This window comes from Callithrix jacchus, chromosome 3 (assembly GCF_049354715.1).
Source record: "Callithrix jacchus isolate 240 chromosome 3, calJac240_pri, whole genome shotgun sequence".
NCBI classification, from domain to species: Eukaryota; Metazoa; Chordata; class Mammalia; order Primates; family Cebidae; genus Callithrix; species Callithrix jacchus.
The window spans coordinates 108928520-108954098 of NC_133504.1; the positions used below are offsets into that span (position 1 = coordinate 108928520).

At 41.3% G+C, this 25579-nt stretch overlaps 1 protein-coding gene and 1 long non-coding RNA gene across 32 annotated transcripts in view; one reads left to right on the forward strand and one right to left on the reverse strand.

The window, feature by feature from the left end:
* The window catches only part of FAM13A (family with sequence similarity 13 member A), a 425230-nt gene extending 411273 nt beyond the window's left edge, over positions 1-13957 (forward strand). For 26 of the 31 annotated variants that reach the window (XM_078366841.1, XM_078366843.1, XM_078366849.1 and 23 more), the window contains 5 exons: positions 1090-1185; positions 2680-2763; positions 8245-8441; positions 9003-9104; positions 11668-13957. In XM_078366841.1, the coding sequence (XP_078222967.1) occupies positions 1090-1185; positions 2680-2763; positions 8245-8441; positions 9003-9104; positions 11668-11794 (606 nt within the window). In that variant the 3' untranslated portion in view covers positions 11795-13957. The remainder of the gene's footprint in view (positions 1-1089; positions 1186-2679; positions 2764-8244; positions 8442-9002; positions 9105-11667) is intronic. The other 5 variants (XM_008992987.5, XM_078366845.1, XM_078366856.1 and 2 more) reach the window with 1 other exon arrangement.
* A 5126-nt stretch (positions 13958-19083) lies between these two features.
* On the reverse strand, positions 19084-25379 carry LOC144581792 (uncharacterized). The gene is made up of 2 exons (XR_013533023.1): positions 24006-25379; positions 19084-20812 (listed from the first exon to the last, which is right to left on the reverse strand). It is a non-coding gene; the product is annotated as an uncharacterized LOC144581792 (long non-coding RNA).
* Between the last annotated feature and the right edge of the window lie 200 nt (positions 25380-25579).

Genomic DNA, 25579 nt, shown 5'->3' on the forward strand with positions numbered 1-25579 from the left:
CTAGAATGGGGGATGTTGGAAGAAGACTGCACAGGGAAGTGGCTCTTGATTTGGAATTCGACAAACAGAAGAGCAAAGAGGAAGCCATTGCAGGGCAGAGGGCATTAGACAAAAGTGTTGCGACAACCTGGTTTATTTCTGGAGCTTGAGGGATAACGGGGAGGAGAAACAGCAGGTAGAGCATGAGGAGCTTCCAGTACTATACCAGGGAGTTGGGTATGAGTCCTCCCCCACTGCCTGGAGAATCAGTCCTTTAAACATTTTTTAGCCCTGTGCCAGATTTTAAGGATACACAGATGAATCAGTTCATGTATTTTTCATCAAATCTTCCTTGAATACCTACTGTTTGCCAGAATCTTGTTCTTAGAAACATAATTTCATAGAAGAGAAAGACAAACAGATTACAGAACTACATGATAAGTCTTTTTTTTTCCTTGACAGTCTCGCTCTGTTGCCCAGGCTATGGAGTGCGGTGGTGCAATCTCAGCTCACTGCAACTTCCGCCTCCTGGGTTCAAGTGATTCTCTACCTCAGCCTCCTGCATAGCTGGGACTATAGATGCCTGCCACCATGCCAGGCTAATTTTTTTTTTTTTTTTTTTTTTTTTTTTAGTAGAGATGGGTTTCACTATGTTGGCCAGGCTGGTCTCGAACTCCTAATATCAGGTGATCTGCCCACCTCAGCCTCCCAAAATGCTGGGATTACAGGCATGAGCCACCTGTAATCCTGACCTACATGATATATCTTATAGCGAATATATGCTTTCACTTTCCCTGGACCCAGAATATGGTCATCTAGGAACTCTGAACCTTGAAGAGTTTTAAGCAGGAACCTAAGAATGATCCTAGTTTTGATTTAGAAAAAGGAATACTACAATAGAGTGACTTCTCTGGTCTGCAGTTGAAGTAGGTAATCTAAATGTTTCTTGAATAAGTAATATTATCAGTTTAAATAAATGTTGTGATGGTGTTAAGACTACATTGCATCATCTGCAATTTCTCTAGAATTACAAAGGCCCAGAGCATGCTTAGACAGCTGGTAGTGACTCCCAGCAGCAGGCTTCTCACCGCTCTCATTCCTGCCTTTCAGGTAACAAAGAACGAACGTCAGGTGATGAAGCCACTATATGACAGGTACCGGCTGGTCAAACAGATCCTGTCCCGAGCTAACACCATACCCATCATTGTGAGTAGAATACCTTCCTGTGGCTGGTACAACACCTGTCTGCTTGACTGGGCCCTGGATATATGAGTAGGGCCCTAACCTGCTTTCTCATTAAAGAATAGGCTTTCATTGCTGAATCAGCCTTTACTATCCATGACCCACAAGCTTGAGGAATGAAGACTTTATCAAAGACCCCTGAGGCTACATTTATCAAAAATGGGCAATCTGAAACTGATGGGATTTATTTTTTCCTTTTGGAGGACATGCTTTGCTCAAAAGGCACGTACCTCCATCCTACATGCTTGGCCAGAGACAGAGCACCAAGGGGACAGGGCTGCACTTTCTCCAGGCCTCTTCAGTAAAAAGAGTGCCGCTCTGGTCCCAAGGCCCTCTGTTCATAGTCCCTTTCATCCCACAGAGGGATGACTCCCTTGGGAATTGTGTCCAGGGCAAAAATCCCCTGAGAAACTCAAGAAAGAGGCCCTTCTTCGTGGAGGATGTGGCGAGGTGTAGGAAAGGAGGATACTAACTGAAGGTGCTGTCAGTGGCCACCATCCCTGGACTTTGCTGCTTTTGGCTCCTGGATTTTGATTTTGTCAAGAGTAGAGAGCAGCAGCTTGCCTTCAACAACAGGAAAGTCTTCAGGGCCAGGCCGCCTGCTCCCATCCCTCATCCCAGCCTCAGCGTTTCCACCCCCAGCTTATGTATGAGTGGGGTGTTCATCTCCTGTCCATCTCTTGGGAAAACATTTGCCTCTGTTTCAGCACAGTCATCTCTGCTGGCTTTTAGGCTCTTTAATAAGCAAACACAAACTCACCGTGCTGTTGCCATTGCAATACATATGCATTTTAGCTGCTGCTCCTGTCTGGCCCAGCCTTAAATGCCTTCTTATTTCTAGGCCTAGGATATTTATTGTCTGTTTCTTTTAACAATGTATTTAATTTAATGAAGAAAGGAGGGTTCAGAGATCTCAGACCAGGTGTATATGAAGAAAGCCACTCTTTAGTGTATTCTGGAGGAAATGTCCTAAACTGACAAATAAAACAATTAGATCTAAGGAGTTTTTTTCATTCTCCAGGCAGAAACCCATAGTGCTCCTAAGTAGGATGAACATGCAACAGAAAAGTCAGCTCCCGTTTGTATTGCTTTCTGAGTTAAGTGGTTCTCCTTAGCTGACTACAGCCGAAGTGTTCTTGTAGTTCCTGTGATTGGCAGGGGCAGCGGTGGGAGGCAGGTGTTTCTCCTCGGGTTTTTTCTGAGTGTCTGCAGATATACTCCTGTGCTGTTCTTGCTATACTGCATCCTCCTTGATTATGTGTGTGGGCGCTGAAGGGAAGCAACAACTTGGAAAAAAGAACTTTTGTTGTTTCAGGTTTTCCTGGGAGTGTTTGGCAGGGAGGGGTAAGAATGCAGAGTTAAAAGTTAATAAATACTGGTGAGGTCAAAGGAGGCCGAGAGCTGGAGGGAACGGGAAAGGGGTTCAGAATGTAACCTACTTGTTAACACCTGTCACAGGGTTCCCCCTCCAGCAAGCGGAGAAGCCCTTTGCTGCAGCCAATTATCGAGGGTGAAACTGCTTCCTTCTTCAAGGAGATAAAGGTGAAGACCCCAGCTGCTAACCCATTGCTAAACCCGCACCAGTTCCCTCCTCCCCTCCGTCCGGTGAATGGAAAGGGGGTGTGATCGGGTCTTTTGGTGATGGCTTCTTGTAGCATTCCCTAAAAATCAGTAGCCGCATATAACCAGCTTTGAACAGCTCCCTCTAAAGAGTTCTGATTTCTCTAGTTTCATTTTATTTCCCCTCTCTTTTGTTTGCATTGTTTGTTGTTTGTATTGTTTTTACTTTGCTTTCAGGGATTATTATGTTTTTGGTTTGGTTGTCCACAATGCTTTTCGTTTGGTTTTGTTTTCTGTATTTGGGGAATGGATTTTCTGTATTCCAAAATCTTAAATTAGTTCAGTAGACCAACTTTAAAAAAATCTCATATACTGTTTATAGAAAAACCAAAATTAACAAAGGAAATATGTATAAACATATGTAACAGTGAAAAACTGTAAATCTACAGATATCTTCGTCTTTGACAGATCTGCTGGTACGATATTTCCCGCTCTTCCTTCTTGACTTTCCCACAACACATTTAGTCCCCAGGACTAATTTTAAAATCTGCTATTAATCTACGAATGAGATGCTGTGAATGACTGAGAGCCTCCAGAACATATGTCCTGATTTTTTTTCCAGTAATAATGATGGATAATCCTTGTCATTAGTGGCTGCTTTTGCTAGAATGGGAGATGTAATCTGGCCCATAGATTAGTGTGTCTCTATGGGACCCTGATTGGCCTGTACTAGGAACGGCCTCTTTCATGTTTTTATTTCTAGACAACTGAACAGACTATACTGCCTTATACAGAACTCAAGAGACGAAAAATCAAAGGCAATCATTTTTTAAAAATCAATTATTGCTTTTCTAACAGTCGTTTAACTCCAAAGCAAGAGTTAAGCCTGGAGCAGAAGTGAGTTTTAAGAGTTTCACTTATCATATTTCTGTGACAGTTCCAAGCCTGGGGTGGTCACTTATGTTCTGTAGTTAGGAATGATTATTTCAGTATATAGGGGCCTCTCGTTTACTGAGGGAAACCAATTGAGAACTTCTCCATTTTCTTGTCTGAGGTAAGGAACCATAAGCTATAAAGTCTTCTATGTATTCCTTTTCTTGCCTTTTATGGATCTTAATACTTCATGTGCCTGATTTTATGGTGTCAGGCAATGACTGTACTCACTATATTAGCTATAACTTGTTTTATGAAATTGCTCTAAACACGGCACTAGAAATTTGGACCAATATACTATATTTTGTCTTTAAAAATTACAGCTATTTTCTTAACAATACACTTGATGTTAATGAAGACAAATTTTGTCTGGCTGGTAATGTCACCCAAGAAGAATTAAACCACAGTAATTGGAGAAATTTGGGTAATTGGGTGCATGAAAATTAGCATGTTTCTCTTAGCAGCATGCAATAGAACCGTTACTAGATAAAAATGTGTTCTCGAACACATCCAGAATATAAACAGTTAATAATGGTCTCACTAGATGAATTGAAGATAACCTAATGATGCCCTTTTTAAAAAGGACATTTATCCCATTCTTATCCTTTATCTTAATTTGGTTTTTTTTTCCACAAGTATACTTTGGCTGTGGTTTATCTCCTGGCCCACATCATGGTCAAAATTTAAGATAATTTTGCAATGACTACCTTGCTTTTGTAAACAGTGCTGTCTTTTGGTTCATTTTGTTCCTGTTGGCCAGGCCTATTGGAATTATCTGGAATGTACTCATTCTTGGCAATTCTGATACAATTTAGAATTTGGTGGGTGTGAAGATAAGATTGTATCTAAGTGGTTTCTCCAAAACTCATCCCTGGTTTTAAATACTTTTGGGAGGGAACCAGCTATATAAGAACTAGAGCCAGCTCAAGTTCTGAAGGTCTAGATTTTCCAACCTAAAGAAACCTAGAGATCATCTAGTCAGTTCTCCTAGCCCACATAAGAATCCCCTCTAAAAGTTGTCACTACAGAGAGATTCCATCCTCAAGCTCGAAAAGTCTACAGCAGTAGGAGGAGTTAGGTCCTTCACTACATGAATATTAATAATACCTAACAACTTATACTATTGGTTTTATAATTATCCTTGTTAACTACATAATATGTAATTTTAAATGTATAGGTTTGATAAATACAAAAAGTTAATGAAAACAGTTGAAATTATATTCTTCATAATTATTATCAATTACATTCTATACCCTAGGCTTAGTTTTCCCTCTGGAGCAACATGAAATAAACATACTGCTTATTCCCTGAATTTACAGTCACCTCCCCTACCCACTCTTACCCATACCCTGTGAAAATCTGTTATCCAAGTTGCTCCTACTCTTCCTTATGTGATGCGGGTCCCAGACCTTTCAGTGGTCTCCGAGCTCTGCTGTGCACACACACACCGGTATATCAGTGTTGCTGTTAAAACTGATGCCCAGGCTGGGTGCAGTGGCTCATGCCTGTAATCCCAGCACAATGGGAGGCCGAGGCGGCGGGTGGATCACAAGGTCAAGAGCTTGAGACCATCCTGGCCAACACGGTGAAACCCCATCACTACTAAAAATACAAAAAACTTAGCCGGGCATGGTGGCACGTGCCTGTGGTCCCAGCTACTTGGGAGGCTGAGGCGGAAGAATCACTTGAACCCAGGAGGTGGAGGTTGCAGTGAGTTGAGATTGCACCACTGCACTCCAGCCTGGTGACAGATGCCCAGGACTGGACATTAATCTGGATATGGTTTTACCAGGACAGTAGACCAAACACTAGTCCTTACATTGATCAGATGGCTGAGGCCCTTTCATGCCTCCAATTTCTTGCCTATACAACTGTCAAGGTATTGGGAATTCATGTTGGCCTTTCTGAGGATAAGGTATCTCAACCTCAGCACTGCTGACATTTGGGGCCGGGTAACTGTTGTGCAGCACTGCCCTGTGCTTTGTGAGATGCTTACCAGAGTCCCTGGCCTCTATCCACTAGAGGCCAGTAGTATGCTGCCACCACCCCTTCCCCAGTTGTGACAGCCAAAAATGTTTCCAGACGTTGCCGGATGTCCCTGAGAGGACATATCACCCCCATTGAACCACTGCTCATGGCCCTGGCACATAGTTGACTCATACTTTGCTGTATACTTGTGCACTGCCACTGGTATGTCCAGCTTTTCTTTTTCCTAACCTAATTATAGGACCTTGAATTTTTCCAATTTGTTACATCTTATACTTTTATTTCCGCTGTATGAGATAGACTAAATCTAGCTTTTATATTCCAACATATCAGATATCCCTACTCGCTTCATATTATCTATACATTTTGAGAGAATATGCTTTTCCTTTGTCCAAGTGACTCAGATACTGAGTAAGGCAGAGTGAGGTAAAGGGGCTGCTGGAGACTGCCCTTCAGGTTCACACCACCCTTCAGTCATTACTCAGCAGAAAACGGGCAGCCAGCTTTCCTTTTTTAGGGTCTGCTTACCTGGTTGTACACTGAAATCCAAATACTACATCAATCTATCAAAAAAGGAAAAATGGTTCACTTTCATGACTCATTTTTAAGGAACCAGACTCATCAGTTGACCACTGATTTCCCAATTGCTTATAAATTATGTATTAATTCCTTCTAGAATCTACCCAGTATCCACAACACTTAAAATGATTGTCTTATTTGAAAATCTATTGTGCTGTTTTTCCTCGTGATTTTCAAAGGCTACTGAGAGTAATTTTGTCACATTTATCTCAAAAAATATTGAGTGCTCACTATGTGCAAGGCACACTTTCCACATTTTTAAGTTCTCTCAGAACTTTGGGATATAATTGATCAGACCTAGACACCTGATTTCATTAAAGGTCGTTAAGTTCTTATTTGTGACTTTGTTCGCTGTCCAGGTGTTTATGCTCTTCTAATAGTAGTTTTTTGTAGTTTTCTTTTCAAACCGAATTACCAGACTGCTTAACAGCCATTTATTGGCCATATGCACGCATTTGCCAAGCTCTGGGGACAGCAGTAAAGAGGCCCCAACTCCTGCCTCCACTGAGTTACCTGATGGTGCTTCTGAACTGTCTTCCTTATCCAGGGGAGGGGCAGGAGGAGGGGGAGCAGAAAAGTGATGGCCACAGCCATGTCCCAGGTGTGCCTTATGAGGTACCTCACATACATTATCTCTATTTTTATCCAAACTATATCCATGGGAAAAGTTATTACCCTTACTAAAACAAAAAGAAACTTATTTAAAAAGTCAATTTTACTTTGTAATTTTAAAAATATTTTAACAATTTAAAATGAAAAATGTATTACTGAGGCATTCACTTCTATGGACCAAGCAAAGAGACTCAAGATCTGAAGTCACAGCTGAGACAACCTGGAAAAGCCACTTCACTTTTCCCAATTTTATTTTCATAGCAATGCTTTCATCAGTTACACGATAGTCCTTGTTTGTTTTGCTTTGTTTGGTTGCTTGTTTCTTCACAGTCTTTCTCTTCAGAGGCACCATTATTAAGCATACCAAAATTCACCATGAACCATTTGCAAACTTGTACTTTGCCCTCCAGCAGGAACTGCTGCTGCCTCCTAAGATATTTTTTCCTGTACTGGCATGGAAGCCATTTGGTTTACCTGTAATCATTGATGCTATGCATACTGCTGTTCATGTAGGTGTATTCTGAACCAATTTTTAAATTTTTTAAGATAGTGAGATATTCTCTGTGGTCTGACTACCTTTTGGCAGTAAATCACTTCTTTTGGAATCTTTCGAACTCTGATATTATTTCTTCCTTAGGCTTACATAGCCTTAAATTGGCACTAAGAATGCTAATTTGGCTTTATTATTCTATTTGTATTATCAGTACAGAGAATATCATACTTTCCTTAGAATCTTGTATGCTGAAAAATACAAATGTGGCCCTTGGAGTTTCCTTGGAAAAGCATCAGTTTTCTTGTTTCAGTCATGAGAATATAATGTTTCAGTCTTCTTAAAAACTCCCTCAAATTTTGTGCATTAAGCAACCCTAAAATATTTTCTAATCCCAATTCTTTAATAGAAAGGTTGTATTGTTTGATTTCAGAAAATGTTCAGACTGATTTTTAAAAAAATCTTCTGAGATACACAAGTAGTAGAATCCTTTAAAGCACTGGTTACTGGTGATGAATTTTGTACTGTCAGCTGGAAATTTTTGGATCCTTTTGGCTCATCTCATTTAGGTTATAAATTATGATGCTTGTTCCTTCCTATCCCCGCCCTGACAACATATTAATCACGCTGTACACTCATTTTAAAATAGTTTTCCAGTAGTTTTCTGTATCGAGTGTCTGTGTTGTGTTATTGTGTATATACAGATATTAAATAATGTATCTGTAATGTACATATTGCTAACTGTAAATACAGAAGGAACTAGATGGTGTCCGGATAATTAAATGATTGTTAAGTGATACTTGCGATGAAAGTATGCTCCAAAAAGTGACGAGATTTTTATCGGGGTTGCTGTTTATCTTCAGGAAGAAGAGGAAGGGTCAGAAGACGACAGCAACACGAAGCCAGACTTCATGGTCACTCTGAAAACGGATTTCAGTGCACGATGCCTTCTGGACCAATTCGAAGATGATGCTGATGGGTTTATTTCCCCAATGGATGATAAAATACCATCAAAATGCAGCCAGGACACAGGGCTTTCAAATCTCCATGCTGCTTCAATGTATGTCATTTTGGTGGTAGTGGTGAAATGTTTTGTTAAAAATAGCTTTCTTAAATATTATTTTAGCCAGTGTATCTACATAAAGTAGCTGATAAAATACAAGTGACTACCTGGGGTGTATCTGGATAAAACAGTGATTCTTAAAAAATTAGCATGTGCTTCAGCCCGTGTTATTTGAGGGAACTTTTGAGTCTTACTTAACCAGAAGTTCTCTCTATAAACGGCATTGTGTGGTTCTGTACATCACAGCCCATCACTTAATATACACTGGGCACAGATGTCATCTCTTTCTTTCAAAGAAAAATATGACAAAGTGCTGTGGGATTTTAAAAGGCCTAAGAATTCCTAAATAGCAGGAACCCCCAGAAGCTGGATCTGTTGCCAGCATGTTTGGCTTTCAGGAAATGGAATAACATCCACTTCCAGACCCCCCAGTGCCCCAGCAGTGTCTGCATTTACTTGCCTCTCCTTTCTGTACAGCTCCTGTTGAGTTGCACATTCATTACATTTACAACAACTCAAATTTCAATTAATTTCCTTGCAATGCGTCTTCTCTCTTAGACCTGAACTCCTGGAACACCTCCAGGAAATGAAAGAAGAAAAGAAAAGGATTCGAAAGAAACTTCGGGATTTTGAAGACAACTTTTTCAGACAGAATGGAAGGTACTGCCTGTCTTCCCTGGCCCTCCCTTCCCCACCACCTTACCACACACCCATCCCTCTTGTTTTCCTGTCAGATCTGTGGAATGTCTTCAGCATCCTCCCTTAACCTAGTCCTTGGGTGTGTGCCCAGGGACCCTTAGAGATTGACTATGAGATGATGGGATTTGTGTGGATCTCCCAGAAGAAATGCTCTTTGAATAATGGCAGTTATCCAAAGACTAATTCAGATTCAGCTGACATTTATGAAATGAACCGGTCCCATCAGATTCTTGTCTGCAATGAGCAGCAGGAAGCTGTGTTTCCAGCTGGTGGCACCAAGGCTTTTTTCTTAAGAAACTAGAGTTTAGCCAAGTGGCTGTGGTGGCACACCTGTAGCTCTAGCTACTTGGCAGGCTAAGGCAGGAGGATTGCTTGAACCCAAGAGTTTGAGGCTGCAGGGAGCTGTGATCCACCACTGCCCTCTACCCTGGGCAACAGAGTGAGATCTTATCTCTGAATAAAAGGAACTAGAGAAACAAGGAAAGAGGGACCTAAGTATTACTGATTTTCAAACTCATTTGAAAAATGAAGGTGATAGTTGCTAAGTTTAAATGAAAAGCATATATGAAAAGCAGTACGTCTACCTGGTTGATGGGCTTTCTCTCACCAGTGAGTTTCAAGGCATAATTTAATCATCCTCAACGTTACGTTCAGAAGTAGCCTTTTATGTTTACGAGCAACAGCACACAAAACGTCTTACCAAAAGTCACAGCAGGAGCCCAAGGAGAGGACTAGGGATAGGTTTGCATCTCTTACACTGGAGTTAGGTTTTATCATTTTTAGATTGGTTTTAACCCAGATTACTGAAGCTGTGTAAGTATAGTTTCTCAAGGCCTCTTTTATACTTTTTGAAAATTTGGAGAAATAAAAGCACCATAAAAATTAACTTCGTTGGCTGGGCAGGTTGGCTCACGCTTATAATCCCAGCACTTTAGAAGGCCAAGGTGGGCTGATCACCTGAGTTCAGGAGCTCGAGACCAGCCTGACGAACATGAAGAAACCCTGTCTCTACTAAAAATACAACAATTAGCCAGGCATGGTGGTGTATGCCTGTAATCCTAGCTACTCAGGAGGCTGAGGCAGGAGAATCACTTGAACCTGGGAGTTGGAGGTTGCAGTGAGCCTGGGCAACAAGAGTGAAATTCTGTCTCAAAAAAAAAAATTGTCATGTAAAATATATTGTATTTCAGTTTATTTTAACAATTATTGTATGAATTTACTTTTAGATCTCTGATTTGGTTGTGTCTCATACATTTTTATACCTAAATATTTGCTTTTCATTTCCCACCCATTACAGGTATTTAGAAAATATAGGTAAGCAAATCTAAGTAGTAATTCCCAAAATAATAGCCAAAGACAAAACAGAATTAATGGTTTGATTAATTATGTACATTATCTTATACATGAGGAACTACACAGAATTATGTAAACCGCCCAGGTTTTTAGAAAATGTCAATGGTGGACATTAATTATCACAAGTCAGAACTATGAGGGACTCAGGAGATAAGCTCTGGTTCCAGGAATTCGTGTCTGAGGAGAATGACGGCCCTCAGAGTGCAGCAGGGCCCGTGTGCCAGATGCTCCGATTCCTGAGCACCTGTTCCTTACCCTGCCCTCTGCTAAGATATTAGAATCCTTTCCTAGAACAAGGCAGGGTATGAATAGATTGGTTGATTTTTAGTTCATTGAACAAATTAAGCCCCATGCTAGCCTCCTTGCCCACATTTGCTCTTTAATAATAAAGGCAGGAAGCCTATGTTTGGATGTATGCCATGTGCAATTTCCCATAAAGCACAAAGCAGCAGTGCACTGCGTGGTGGCCAAGAGCGGGTGAGTTATCTGATTTCCTATGCTGGTTTCATCATGTTTAGTGTGCAGATAATGGCTCCATCTCATCAAGGTGTTGTAAGGGTTATATTAGATAATGGATACAAAATACTTAGCACAGGGCTTGACCTATAAGCTCTCGAATACTTGTGCATGTAAATATTATGCATGTAAAATTACTCAGTAAATTATAAAGGCTTATTATAATAGTATTATGTGATCCAGCTGCTGAATTCTAAGACTGTTTTATCATAAGTAGGAGTATTAATTATCTGTTTTTGGGGAAAAAAAAACCCTGTAAGTTGTGGGTGGACCAGTTGCTAATTAAAAATTTAAAAGTTCACAAGATGAAATATATAAGAATGAGATAACACTAAGCATGAATAAAAGATTTTGATGTATGAGAATGCAATGTGAATTCATACTTAGCAGAGAATTTCTGCATTTCTTAGCCTTCTTGTCATACAAGATGCCAGATTAACTATTTAAAAACTCAGTCACATGATGTCTTCTAGGGGAAACATTTTCATTACTTGTTTAAATCCAGCTCCAGTCTTGAGACCAAGGGCTGCTTGGCAACACCGATTCTACACATTGATAAACTGCAAAATTGTACACAATGATAATTTGCCCGAGGAATAGTATCTCACAGAGACAGAAAATGACCCTCAGACCCCTTTTCCTTTATTTCCATTAGAAATGTCCAGAAGGAAGACCGCACTCCTATGGCTGAAGAATACAGTGAATACAAGCACATAAAGGCAAAACTGAGGCTCCTGGAGGTGCTCATCAGCAAGAGAGACACTGATTCCAAGTCCATGTGAGGGGCAACCCCCGCCAGAACACTGGGGCTGCAGTGAGAGTTCCCTGGGAAAGAGCAGTTCTGGAAGGCAGCCTTGGAGCTGGCCCTGCAAAGCTTGCGGCCCTTCTGCCTCTTGACCATTGGCATCAGCTCCTGTTTCCATTGCCTCCCTTAGAAACTGGCTGGAAGAAGACAGTGTGACCTGACTTAGGCATTTTATAATTGGAAAGTCAAGACTTCTGTGTGTGTGCACACACAACCCCCCAAATAGTGGAGATTTCCTAACACTAGCAGATACGAAACACTACATTAGATGACACTCATCTACAGAGAATATACACTGTTCTTCCCTGGATAACTGAGAAACATGAGACCATTCTTTGTCTAACTGTGATTAAAAACAAGCTCAGGACTTTATTCTGTAGAGCAAGCTTGCTGTGGAGGGCCATGCTCTCCTCAGACCCAGCTGAGTGTGAACGTGCATTGGAGCCCTATTTGCTGCCGCAGCCATTCTAGTGACCTTTCCACAGAGCTGCACCTTCCTCACGTGTGTGAAAGGATTTCCCCTTCAGCCCTCAGGTAGATGGAAGCTGCATCTGCCCACAGTGGCAGTGCAGTCATCATCTTCAGGATGTTTCTTCAGGACTTCCTCAGCTGACAAGGAATCTTGGTTGCTGCCTAGGACTGAGTCATCTGCAGAGGACAGACTGTAGCAGCAGCCGTATGAATGCTAACTTTAAAACCAGGTGATGGGGGAAGAGCCTGGAGATTCTTTCCTGAACATTGACTGCACTTAGCAGTCTCAGATTTTATCATCAAACACCAAGCCAGGCCAGCATGCTCATGGCAACCTGTCTGGGGCTGTTTTGTTGTGGCACTTGCCAAACATAAAGGGGCTTGCTTAAGTCCTAGGCTGCATATAAAGGATCAGGGGAGAGAAAGGGCCTGTGTTCTCAGCCTCCTGAGTACTTAACAGAGTTTTATTTTTTTTAAAAAAGAAAATCTGCACTGAAATCCCCAAACTGACAGGTAAATGTGTAGCCCTCAGAGCTCAGCCCAAGGCAGAATCTAAATCGCACTATTTTCGAGATCATGTATTAAAAAAATGTCATGCCATGTGGCCAATTATAATTTTGTCAAAGACTATGTCACAAAGCTGTCTATATTAGACATCTTGGAGGGACCAGGGAATGTAAAACACTGAATCATCCATCTCTTCAGTGTGCTTGATGTCACTTTATGATTTGTTATTTTTTCACTCCTGCACCTGTGCTGAGGACAGTGGGTTCTGGGTCCACCTTGGCGCTTCACCAGGCCGAGCCCAGGGATCTGCTGGCCCCCATGGCTGATCAGAGAAAGTGCTTCAGGAGCTACGCCTTTGAAGACAGGTGTTACGGGATGAACACAGCACAGACACCCTCCTGTATGTTTTGAAAGTTGCCTTCTTGAAGGGCACAAGTTTGTTTTAAGGAAAAGAAAGAGGTTGTAAAACTACACTGACCAGGTTTCAGTTTTTAAAAAGGGTTGTGAGAAACTGGCTGGTCCAGTGGGCTTTACAGCAACATTTTCCAGGCCAAAGTGAGGTGGCAGCTCTCCTCTGTCAGCTGAAAGTTAAGTCAAGGATGGGGAAAAAAGAATGCCTTTACGTTTGCTCTTAATCATATGGAAGCTTGAGCTATGTGCTGGAAGTGCCCTGGTTTTAATCCACACACAAAGAAGGTACAAAATCTTGCAGGTTTAAGTGTACATAAAAATACAGTTTGGAATTCTTTGCTCTACTGTTTACATTGCAGATTGCTATAATTTCAAGGAGTGAGATTATAAATAAAATGATGCACTTTAGGATATTTCCTATTTTTGAAATCTGAACATGAATCATTCATATGACCAAAAATTGTTTTTTAAAAAATACATGTATAGTCTGTCCTTTAATAGTTCTCTTAAATAAGCTATATTAATCAGATCAGTACCAGTTAGCTGTTAAAGCACATTTGTTTCAGACTATTGTTTTTGAAAAATATGCTACAGAATTTTTTTAAGCAACAAATAGATGCTAGTAGTTTGTTTTGGAATCTGTTGTTTCTGCCAAAGGTAAATTAAAAGATTTATTCAGGAATCCCCATTTGAATTTGTATGATTCAGCAAAAGAAAACACCAAGTTATATACAATAAATTGTGTATGGAATGTTTTGTATTTTCCTTTGTAATTTATACTAATATCTTCATGGAATGGAGCCCAAACGAAATGGGGTGAATCCCTGTTCACAGTAGATCTTATATGAAGACACATGTTATAGTCAGTGGTTTCTGGCTCTGCCAAGGCATGTATGTTCCCCAGCAACCATTTCTGCAGCCCAGAATCTCAAGGCACTATAGAGGCAGTGTCTTAATTGGCTTCAAGGAGAGAGAATGCTCTGGACTAGGGTTTTTCCTTTGCTGTCTTGAGAATATGTGTTTATTAGGACATACCAACAAAATAAATGTCAGGTTATTTCATAAGTGTACATAAACTTAATTATATAAGAATTAGAGGTGGCAGACTTGTAATTTTCACAAGCACTTTCATTGTGTTCAGTCTGGAGTAACACTGAAATAGATGTTTATATTCAGTATGAGATCATTACTATGATGTTTCACCTTTGAATTTAGTTGAGATGTCAGTTTTTTATTATACTTTAAGTTCTGAGATACATATGAAGAACGTGTAGGTTTGTTACATAGTATACATGTACCATCGTGGTTTGCTGCATCCATCACTCCATCATTTACATTAGGTATTTCTCCTAATGCTATCCCTCCCATAGACCCCCACCCGCTGCTATCCCTACCCTGAACCCCTTACCCTCACCCCGCAACAGGCCCCAGTGTGTGTTGTTCCCCTCCCTGTGTCCATGTGTTCTCACTGTTGAACTCCCACCTGTTAGAACATGCGGTGTTTGGTTTTCTGTTCTTCTGTCAGTTTGCTGAGAATGACGGTTTCCAGCTTTATCCATGTACCTGCAAAGGACATGCACTTACCCTTGTTTATGGCTGCATAGTATTCCATGGTGTATATGTGCCACATTTTCTCCATCCAGTCTATCACTGTTGGATATTTGGGTGGGTTCCAAGACTTTCCTGTTGTGAACAGTGTCGCAGTAAACATACACATGCATGTCTGTATAATAGAATGATTTATAATCCTTTTGTGTATACCGAGTAATGGGATTGCTGGGTCAAATGGTATTTCTAGTTCTAGATCCTTGAGGAATCGCCACACTGTCTTCCACAGTGGTTGAACTAATTTACACTCCCACCAGCAGTGTAAAAGCATTCCTATTTCTCCATATCCTCTCCAGCATCTGTTGTCTCCTGATTTTTTAATGATCGCCAATTTAACTGGCGTGAGATGGTATCTCAGTGTGGTTTTGATTTGTATTTCTCTAATGACCAGTGATGATGAGCTGCTTTTCATGTTTCTTGGCTGCATAAATATCTTCTTTTGAGAACTGTTCATATCCTTTGCCCACTTTTTGATGGGGTGGTTTTTTTTCTTGTAAATTTGATTGAGTTCTTCATAGATTCTGGATCTTAGCCCTTTGTCAGATGTGTAAACTGCAAAAAATTTTTCCCATTCTCTTGGTTGCCAGTTCACTCTAATGATAGTTTCTTTTGCTGTGCAGAAGCTCTTTAGTTTAACTAAATCCCATTTGTCTATTTTGGTTTTTGTTGCCATTGCTTTTGGTGTTTTAGTGATGAAGTCCTTGCTCATGCCTGTGTCCTCAATTGTATTGCCTAGGTTTTCTTCTAGGGTTTTTATGGTGTTAGGTCTCATGTTTAAATCATTAATCCACGTGGAGTTAATTTTTGTATAAGATGTAAGGAAGGGATCCAGTTTCAGCTTTCTTCATATGGCTAGCCAGTTTTCCCAGCACCGATTACTAAATGGGGAATTATTTCCCCCTTGCTTGTTTTTGTCCAGTTTGTCAAAGATCAGATGGTTATAGATGTATGGCATTATTTCTGAGGCCTCTGTGCCATTCCATTGGTCTATATCTCTGTTTTGGTACCAGGACCATGCTGTGTTGATTACTGTAGCCTTGTAGTATAGTTTTAAGTCAGGCTGTGTGATGCCTCCAGCTTCCCCCGCTCCCCAGGATTGTCTGGGCTATGTTGCCTCTTATTTGGCTCCAAAAGAAATTTAAGGTGGTTTTTTCCAATTCTGTGAAGAAACTCAATGGTAGCTTGATGGAAATGGCATTCCATTTGAAATGAAATGGCATCCCAATGAAATATAGATTACATTGGGCAGTATGGCCATTTTCACGATATTGATTCTTCCTAGCCATGAGCATGGAATGTTTTTCCATCTTTTTGTGTCCTCTCTCATTTCCTTAAGCAGTGTTTGTAGTTCTCCTTGAAGAGGTCCTTCACATCCCTTGTCAGTTGTATTCCTAGGTATTTTATTCTCTTTGTAGCAGTTGTGAATGGGAGTTAACTCATGATTTGGCTGTTTGCTGTTACTGGTGTATAGGAATGCTTGTGATTTTTGCACACTGATTTTGTATCCTGAGACTTTGCTAAGGTTGCCTGTCAGTCTAAGAAGATTTGGGGCTGAGACAAAGGGGTCTTCTAAATATATAATCATGTCACCTGCAAATAGAATCTGACTTCCTCTTTTCCTAACTGAATACACTTTATTTTTCTTGCCTGATTGCCCTGGCTGGAACTTCAAATACTATGTTGAATAGGAGTGGTGAGAGAGGACATCCTTGTCTTGTGCCAGTTTTCAAAGAGAATGCTTCTAGTTTTTGCCCATTTGGCATGATATTGGCTGTGGGTTTGTCATAAATAGCTCTTATTTTGAGATGCATTCCATCAATACCTAGTTTGAGAGTTTTTAGCATGAAGAGCTGCTGAATTTTCTAAAAGGCCTTCTCTGTCTCTGTTGAGAAAAATCATGTGGTTTTTGTCTTTGGTTCTGTTTATGTGATGGATTACGTTTATTGATTTGCATATGTTGAACCAGTCGTACATCCCAGAGATGAAGCCCACTTGCTCATGATGGATAAGCTTTTCAATGTGCTGTTCAATTCAGTTTGCCAGTATTTTATTGATGATTTTCGCATCAATGTTCATCATGGATATTGGCCTGAAATTTTCTGTTTTTGTTGTGTCTCTGCCAGGTTTTGGTAACAGGATGATGTTGGCCTCATAAAATGAGTTAGGGAGGATTTCCTCTTTTTCTATGCTTTGGAATAGTTTCAGAAGGAATAGTATCAGCTCATCTTTGTACCTCTGGTAGAATTCAGTGTGAATCCATCTGGTCCTGGACTTTTTTTGGTTGGTAGGCTGTTAATTGCTGCCTCAATTTCAGACCTTGTTACTAGTCTATTCAGGGATTCAACTTCTCCCTTCTTTACTCTTGAAAGAGTGTAAGTGTTCAGGAATTTACCCATTTCTTTTAGATTTTCTGGTTTATTTGCGGAGAGGTGTTTATAGTATTCTCTGATGGTAGTTTGTATTTCTGTGGGATTGGTGGTGATAACCCCTTTGTTATTTTTTATTGCATCTATTTGATTCTTCTCTCTTTTCCTCTTTATTAGTCTGGCTAGGGCAGCCTATCTATTTTGTTGATCTTTTCCAAAAAAAAAACAGCCCCTGGATTCACTGATTTTTTTTTTTTGAAGAGTTCCTTGTGTCTATCATCTCCTTCAGTTCTGCTCTGATCTTAGTTATTTCTTGTCTTCTGCATTTATCTTGCTCCTCTAGTTCTTTTAATTGTGTTGTTAGGGTGTCAGTTTTAGATCTTTCCTCATTTCTCATGTGGGCATTTAGTGCTATAAATTTCCCTCTACACACTGCTTTAAATGTGTCCCAGAGATTCTGGTATGTTGTGTCTTAGTTCTCATTGGTTTCAATGAACATCTTTATTTCTGCCTTCATTTCATTATTTCTCCAGTGGTCATTCAGGAGCAGCTTTTTTAGTTTCCATGTAGTTGTGCAGTTTTGAATGAGTTTCTTAATCCTGAGTTCTAATATGATTGTACTGTGGTCTGAGAGACTGTTATGATTTCCATTCTTTGCCATTTGCTGAGGAGTGTTTTACTTCCAATTATGTGGTCAATTGTAGAATAAGTGCAATGTGGTGCTGAGAAGAATGTATATTCTGTGGACTTGGGTTGGAGAGTTCTGTAGATTTGATTAGGTCCACTTGGTCCAGATCTGAGTTAAAGTCCTGGATATCCTTGTTAATTTTCTGTCTCGATGATCTGTCTGGTATTGACAATGGGGTGTTAAAGCCCCCCACTATTATTGTTTGGGAATCTAAGTCTCTTTGTGGGTCTTTAAGGATAATTAGATCTTTTTGTTGCATTGATCCCTTTACCATTACATAATGCTCTTCTTTGTGTCTTTTGATCTTTTTTAAAGTTTGTTTTATTAGAGACTAGGATTGTGGCCCCTGCTTTTTCTTTGCTTTCCATTTGCTTCGTAAATCTTCCTCCATCCCTTTATTTTGAGCTCATATGTGTCTCTGCTCATGAGATGGGTCTCCTGAATACAGCACACCAATGGGCCTTGACCCTTTACCCAATTTGCCAATCGTGTCTTTTGATTGGGGCATTTAGCCCATTTACATGTAAGGTTAATATTGTTATGTGTGAATTTGATCCTGCCATTATGATGCTAGCTGATTGTTTTGCCCATTGATGCATTTTCTTCTTAGTGTTGATGGTCTTTATATTTTGGCATGTTTTTGCAGTGGCTGGTACTGGTTGTTCCTTTCCATGTTTAGTGCTTCCTTCAGGAGCTCTTGTAGGGCAGGCCTGGTGGTGACACAATCTCTCAGCAGTTGCTTGTCTGTAAAGGATTTTATTTCTCCTTCATTTATGAAGCTTAGTTTCGCCAGATATGAAATTCTGGGTTGAAAATATTTTCTTTATGGATGTTGAATATTGGCCCCAACTCTCTTCTGGCTTGTAGGATTTCTGCTGAGAGATCCACTATGAGTCTGATGGGCTTCCCTTTGTGGGTAACCTGACCTTTCTTTCTGGCTATGCTTAGCATTTTTTTCCTTCATTTCAACCCTGGTGAATTGTGTGTCTTGGGGTTGCTCTTCCTGAGGGGTATATTTGTGGTGCTCTCTATTTCTTGAATTTGAATGTTGTCCTGCCTTGCTAGGTTGGGAAAGTTCTCCTGAATAATATCCTGAAGAGTGTTTTCCAACTTGGTTTCATTCTTACTATCACTTTTAGGTACACTGATCAAACGTAGATTCAGTCTTTTCACATAATCCCATATTTCTTGGAGGCTTTGTTCATTTCTTTTCACTTTTTGTCCTCTAATCTTGCCTTCTCCCTTTATTTCATTGAGTTGATCTTCAATATCTGATATCCTTTCTTCTGCTTGATCGATTTGCCTATTGAAACTTGTATATACATCATGAAGTTCTTGTGCTGTGTTTTTTACCTCCATCAGGTTGTTTATGTTCTTCTCCACACTGGTTATTCCAGTTAGCATTTTGTCTAACCTTTTTTTCAAGTTTTAGCTCAGAGAAATTTGTTATCACCCACCTTCTGAAACCTGCTTCTGTCAATTCATCAAACTCATTCTCCATCCAGTTTTGTTCCCTTGCTGGTGAGGAGTTGTGATCCCTTGGAGGAGAAGAGGGGTTCTGTTTTTTGGAATTTTCAGCCTTTTTGCACTGGTTTCTTCCATCTTTATGGATTTATCTACCTTTGGTCTTTGATATTGGTAATCTTCTTATGTGGCTCTGAGTGGACGTCCTTTCTGGTGATGTTGAAACTACTACTTTCTGCTTGTTAGTTTTCCTTCTTACTGTCAGGCCCCTCTGCTGCAAGTCTGCTGGAGTTTGCTGGAGGTCCACTCCAGACCCTGCTTGCCAGGGAATCACCAGCGGGGGCTGCAGAACAGCAAAGAAAGATTGCTGCCTGTTCCTTCCTCTGGTACTTCATTCCAGATGAGTACCCACCAGATGCCAGCCAAAACTCTCCTATATGAGGTGTCTGTTAGGCCCTGCTGGGAGGTGTCTCCCAGTCAGGATACACAGTGGTCAGGGAGCCACTTGAGGAGGCAGTCTATACCTTATCAGAGTTCAAATGCTGCACTGGGAGATCCACTGCTCCCTTCAGAGTATCAGGCAGGGATGTTTAAGTCTTCTGAAGCTGTACCCACAATCACCCCTTTTCCCAGGTGTTCTGTCCCAGAAAGTTGGGAGCTTTATAAGTCCCAAACAGGCTGTTGCCTTTTTACAGAGATGCCCTGCCCAGTGAAGAGGGAGTCTAGTGACACAGTCTGCCTGCAGACACCTTGCTGAGTTGCTATGGGCGCCACCCAGTCACTGTGTAAACTTCCCGGCAACTCTGTTTAAACAGATGAAGTTTAAAACCACCTACTTAAGCCTCAGCAATGGCAGACACCCCTCTTCCCAATGAGCTCAAAAGTCCCAGGTGGAGCTCAGTCTGCTGTGCTTGCTGTGAAAATTTCAAGCCAGTGGGTCTTAGCTTGCTGGTCTTCATTGAGGTAGGACCTGCCAAACCAGTTCACTTGGCTCCCTGGCTTCAGCCCTCTTTTTCAGGGGCTGAACAGTTCTGTCTTGCTGACATTCCAGGCACCACTGGGGTATGAAAAGAAAAGCTAGCTTGAGGTTTTCCCAAACAGCCACCCAGTTTTGTGCTGGAAACCCAGGGCGCTGGTGTTGTAGGCACCAGAGGGAGTCTCCTGGTCTGCAGGTTGTGAAAACAGTGGGAAAAGCACAGTATCTGGGCCAGAGTGATGGGAAAAGTCCCTAATGGCTTCCCTTGGCTAGGAGAGGGAGCTCCCCAGCCCCTTGCACTTCCCAGATGAGGTGACACCACACCCTGCTTCAGATCTCCCTCCTTGGGCTGCACCCACTGTCTAACCAGTCCCAAGTAGTTGAACCAGGTACCTCATTGGAAATGCAGAGATCACCTGCCTTCTGCTTTGCTCTCGCTGGGTGCTGTACACTGGATCTGTTCCTGTTTGGCCATCTTGCCAGTAGTCCTCCAGATTTCACTTTCTAAGATATGGAGATACAAGATTTAGGATAAGGGCCTGCTTAGAAGGTTTCCAAGATGGTAGAAGTTTGTCCTGTGCTGCTTTAAAATAAATAAGCACAATTTTGGTGACTTCCCAACTCAGAGAAAATTTCTGTGAAAGACAAAATTGCAAACTGGAGTTTTTTTAATTACCAGCTAGGATGTTGTCAGCTGTTAAGATAATTCTTCCATTTGCCTACCAGTTTCAAGTCAAAAGATGAATTCATTTTGACAAAAGATCATCACTGATCCCCGCAATGAATTTATTATTCATTGCGGGGATCAGTGATGTCTCTGTAACATCAGTGTAATTTTTGCTCTGTCTCATCCTAATTCATTGCTCGGGTGGCAAGGGAATAGCCTCTTGCAGGGTGTGCCTGCTTGCAGGTGTGACATTTCCAGCCAAGGACAAATGCCTCAAAGCTGTGCTGTCATAAATGCCACACTAAGATGTCCTGAGGCCAGCAGTCTTGGAACCGAGAGGGCAGAGCATTTGTAAATATGATTGAGCTTAGAATTCCTTACAAGGTGAGTATTGTTTATTATCAGCATAAAGGGATGGCCATGGTGCTAATTAAGCTGCTTCTGCCCAGGGGTTGCCTAGTTCTCAGGAGATAGAATTGGGCCCTGTATCCAGAACTCATCACAGTTACAAGGAAAATCAAAATTTTAAATATGGGCAATTTTTGGTTTTAGAGCCTTTTAATCTGATGAAGATGCCATTTTCTTATGCTTTTGGTGGCATATTTATAGTTGAACACCATAAACTATTAATAGCTTTGTGAAGCTGGCTGTAATCTAAATTCCGTTTTGCTTTCAAGAGGGGCTCTTCCTGACACACTGCTTCCTAGATTATTTTCCCCTAGGTAAGGAGAGTTGGTTTCTGCATCAAGATCAATGCCTCTGTGATATTTTCAGTATCCACTTAGTTAAATCAATGAAAAGGGACAAACTATACTACAGTGTTGAAACAGTATCTCCTCTGAAGCTCCTGTGTTTGACAGAACTCACAAAGTGCTTTCCTTTCCTTCATTAATTTCCTTTTACTTTTGTCCACTTGACACTCAAAATGTACTGAGGAGTAGACTTGCTAAATGTATCTTCAAATTTTTATATATTCAAATTGTGCACACTGGCTCTACTTTAAGTGGTGACCAACACAGCACACACCAAACCAGAGTCACATACAAATGCTGTGCACTGCACGGTGGCACTGGGCACTTTTCCCAAGCAGAGATCATGTGTGTACCTCACAACACAGGTTTGGCAAATCCTCCATCTGAAAACAGCTATACAGTCATGAAAATCTTCACAAACAGTTTTTGTAAAAAAAAAAATATGGGCTCCTAACAATATTTACATGACATGTAAGCACAAAGCATTTGAAATTACCACGGTCCTTTTTACATATGTAAACTGAACAAAAAAATTTTATACATGACTCTTTTGTATAAACATAAAATATTTTAACCTGTGAAGGTTCTAGAATTTCTGACAGTGTCGTCAGGATCAGGGTCTGACCTTTCCCTTCTTTAAGGAATCCAGCGACTCCCTGGAGCCTCTCAGAAGACTCTTGAGCATTAAATTTTTGTTGTTCTGTCTCTAGGCAGTGCACTGGAAGCTGAAGCAAGCTGGGCATATGCTTTAGGCATGTCCATGCTGTAGCTAGAAAAATGGGCTTGTGCTCTGTGCTCAGTTGCCTTTAAAATAATTCACAGAAAGTGTTGGAGGAGTGCAGAAATTAAAGCACTAAAGCAAATTTTTAAAAAATTAAGTACATTTCCAAAGTCAATGAGGCCATAATGGTTATCCATTATAATGGTTATACATTAGCCATTTAGTATTCTGAAACTAATAAGGCCACCAGAAAACTGAGAGACTCTGGAGAAAGGCACATTTCAGTCATGTGGAGGGAGCACCTTGCCCTTTGCACTGCCTGTTGCTGTCCCTGGCTAGGCCTTGAATAGCCTCAAGAGTTGGGCAGCAGAAGCTTCATGTCCCACCTGACAGCTGGGGACACAATGCTGCTATACCTCCTCTAAGTGACAAAAAGTGTTATTAAAATATGCTAAGCCTGAAATTAAAAAAGGCTTAGAGTAAGGTCCAGTGCTAAAACTAGGATTCAAATCCAGATCTGTCTGACTTCAGAGCACAAAGATGCAGTACTGCTAACACAGATGCAAGTTAATGCTGTTCTGCCAAAACTGAAGCTCGCCCTGAATCATTTTGGCAACTCTGGGCTCCAAGTAATAAAATGTGGGCAGAAATGGCAAGCTGTCTTTAGTGACTCTCATTTTCTTCAATATTGTGATGTTCCCCATTTTGAGAGAGCAGAAAGCAACACAGCCCGGGTCTCCCAGGTTCCACAGCCTATTACAAAGCCTGATGCACTCTGAATCCCCGCAACAATGTGTTCACTTCTAGTCCTATCATAGTTTGAAGAATTGTGATGTACCTCAATGGAAATCTCAGAATGGAGACCCACAAAAGCAGGGGGGCAGGGGGAGTGGGGAGCTGAGAAGGAGAGGAGAGGCAGGCCCAATGGCCTTATTACCTCCTGTAGCCTTGGATTCTGAATCTCGTAAGACAAAGTATATCAGAGTCATCCCTGACTGGGTCAGCTCACCAAGACTATATAGACACAGAATTTCACAATTCAGTAAAAGTCAAAATTCCCAAAAGGAGTTTTAGAATCTTGGCAGACACACAGACTAATGGGCCTTGGCAGGTCTGGGGTTGTTGACAGCTTGGTCCTCCCTCTTCCCCTCTAGCAACAAGGCTTAGACGGCAAGGGTGGCTGGCTCTGTGTTGTGTTGCAGCTGCCTGGGGGACACGGCCCAGTGCAAACCTCAGCAAGAACTCGGTTCCGACACCACAAAGAACGCCCTGTTATGAATTCTGAAAATCATCATCTTTTAGATGTCTGGACTTTTCTTTAATTTCTGTAAAACAATTCAAAGATGCATAGAAATCTTCATGTCAAGCTTCTGATCCTACAGCTTTGAGTATTTCTTGGTAAGCCATTTGAGACACTATGATTTTCTATAACTTACTTTTAAATAATTTAAAATTACCAGACAAGATAAGACAAAGGGGAGAGAGAGAGTAAAAGATATATTCCTCCGTAGTAGCAAAGAGCAGTGTAGCTCAAAACTTGGATGCACATGCGCCTACCTGGGGATCTCATGCTGTAGCTCCAGGGAGTGCCTGGCGTTCTGCATCGAGGACAGGCTGCCAGGTGCTGCCATGCTGCTGGTCCAAGGACTTCACTTTAAACAGAGGGTGCATACTGCATCCTAGGTGTTTCTGGAAATGAGCAGCTCCACCAATTAATGACAGAGATCAGCACATATGACAACACCCACAGAGGCCAAATGCTGCCTTGATGCTTGACACGCAGACAGATGGACCGGCTGTACTATCTGGGTTACTTACCCTCCAGAAATCTCAGTTTCTTTTTCTGAAAAGTGGTACCCATCTTATCAGGTAATTATGGAAATTTACTTAGATGACTATAAAGTGACCATACAGTAAATCCTTAATAGATGATGGTGGGTGGGGTGGTTACCATCATCAGCATCAAGGCAAAGGTTCTTCCTATCTTGAAGCCCAGTGACATATTCTGAATCCCTGCAAAAAATGAACTATTTCCTGGTATCATTTTCCCCACCATCACCCTCTATTTCTTGTTTGTATAAATCAGAGAATACAAGTTACTGCTAGCAGGATAAGCAAGATTCCATGGGAACATAACCCCATTCTCTTGGGGGAATAAGATAAATTGTGACTATTACTATTTTCCAGCAAATCACATTAAACTTATGCCACCTTCTTAGAAAAATTAATGCTTGCTAAACTCCTTCTCTCACAGAGCAGGGAAAACCCCTCTAAGCCTACTTCTCCCCAAAACATATTGGGAGGTCCAGATTTGCTCTGATATATAAAAAGAATGAGCCATTGAGATGGCAGCTGAGACCAACATGGAAATGCCTGAGTTTTGTGAAGGGAACAGAGTAACCTCTGAATGGGTTTCTAAGTCACTTAAGAGTCCAGAAATTTCTGTTTCAGGGTGTATTTTTAACAACTGAAAACTAAACATCCCTTGGGAAGGGAGCTGCTCTGATTTTGGCATGCTCCCAAGCAACATACTAAATTTCATCAAGGCTGACACTAAGAAAGGACCTAGAGTCCTCCACTCCCTCATCAACCCATACAGGGAACAACCTGAAGGTGTCATTGCCGAGTCCAGCAATAGGGCAAGCTTTCCCATTCAGGTCACTTTGCAGTCTCACTGAATGAGGCTTTGCGTCCCTCCTCTCATTGCTTCAGACACTTAGAACCTCCAAGTCTTCTCTCCAATCTGCCAGTGACTTGAACTTGAGAGTCCTTGAACCTGGTTCACAAACATCTGAGGTCCAGAGAATCCCCGGGCATGGAAGGTCAAGAGACCCATTTTTTAACCCAAACAAGCTTGGGCTGTGGCAGGCCAGCCCTGCTGGGACCACAAGCCAGTACCTAGTTGGCACCTGCTGCTGACCTTCGTCCTCAAGAGCACCAGCCTCTTATGACCTAGTGGGGAATAGGGTTACACTGTTTCAGAATCTGCTCTTGGTTTCTGAGCCTCCTAATCCTAAAGAAAAGGTAACCATGAAAGACTAATCTGGTTTAGTGTTTGGCTCCATCTGAGGGTGTGTGGGTGTGTACTTTAATTCTTAAGTTTCTCAGTAAGTTCAACACCAGTGGGAGCT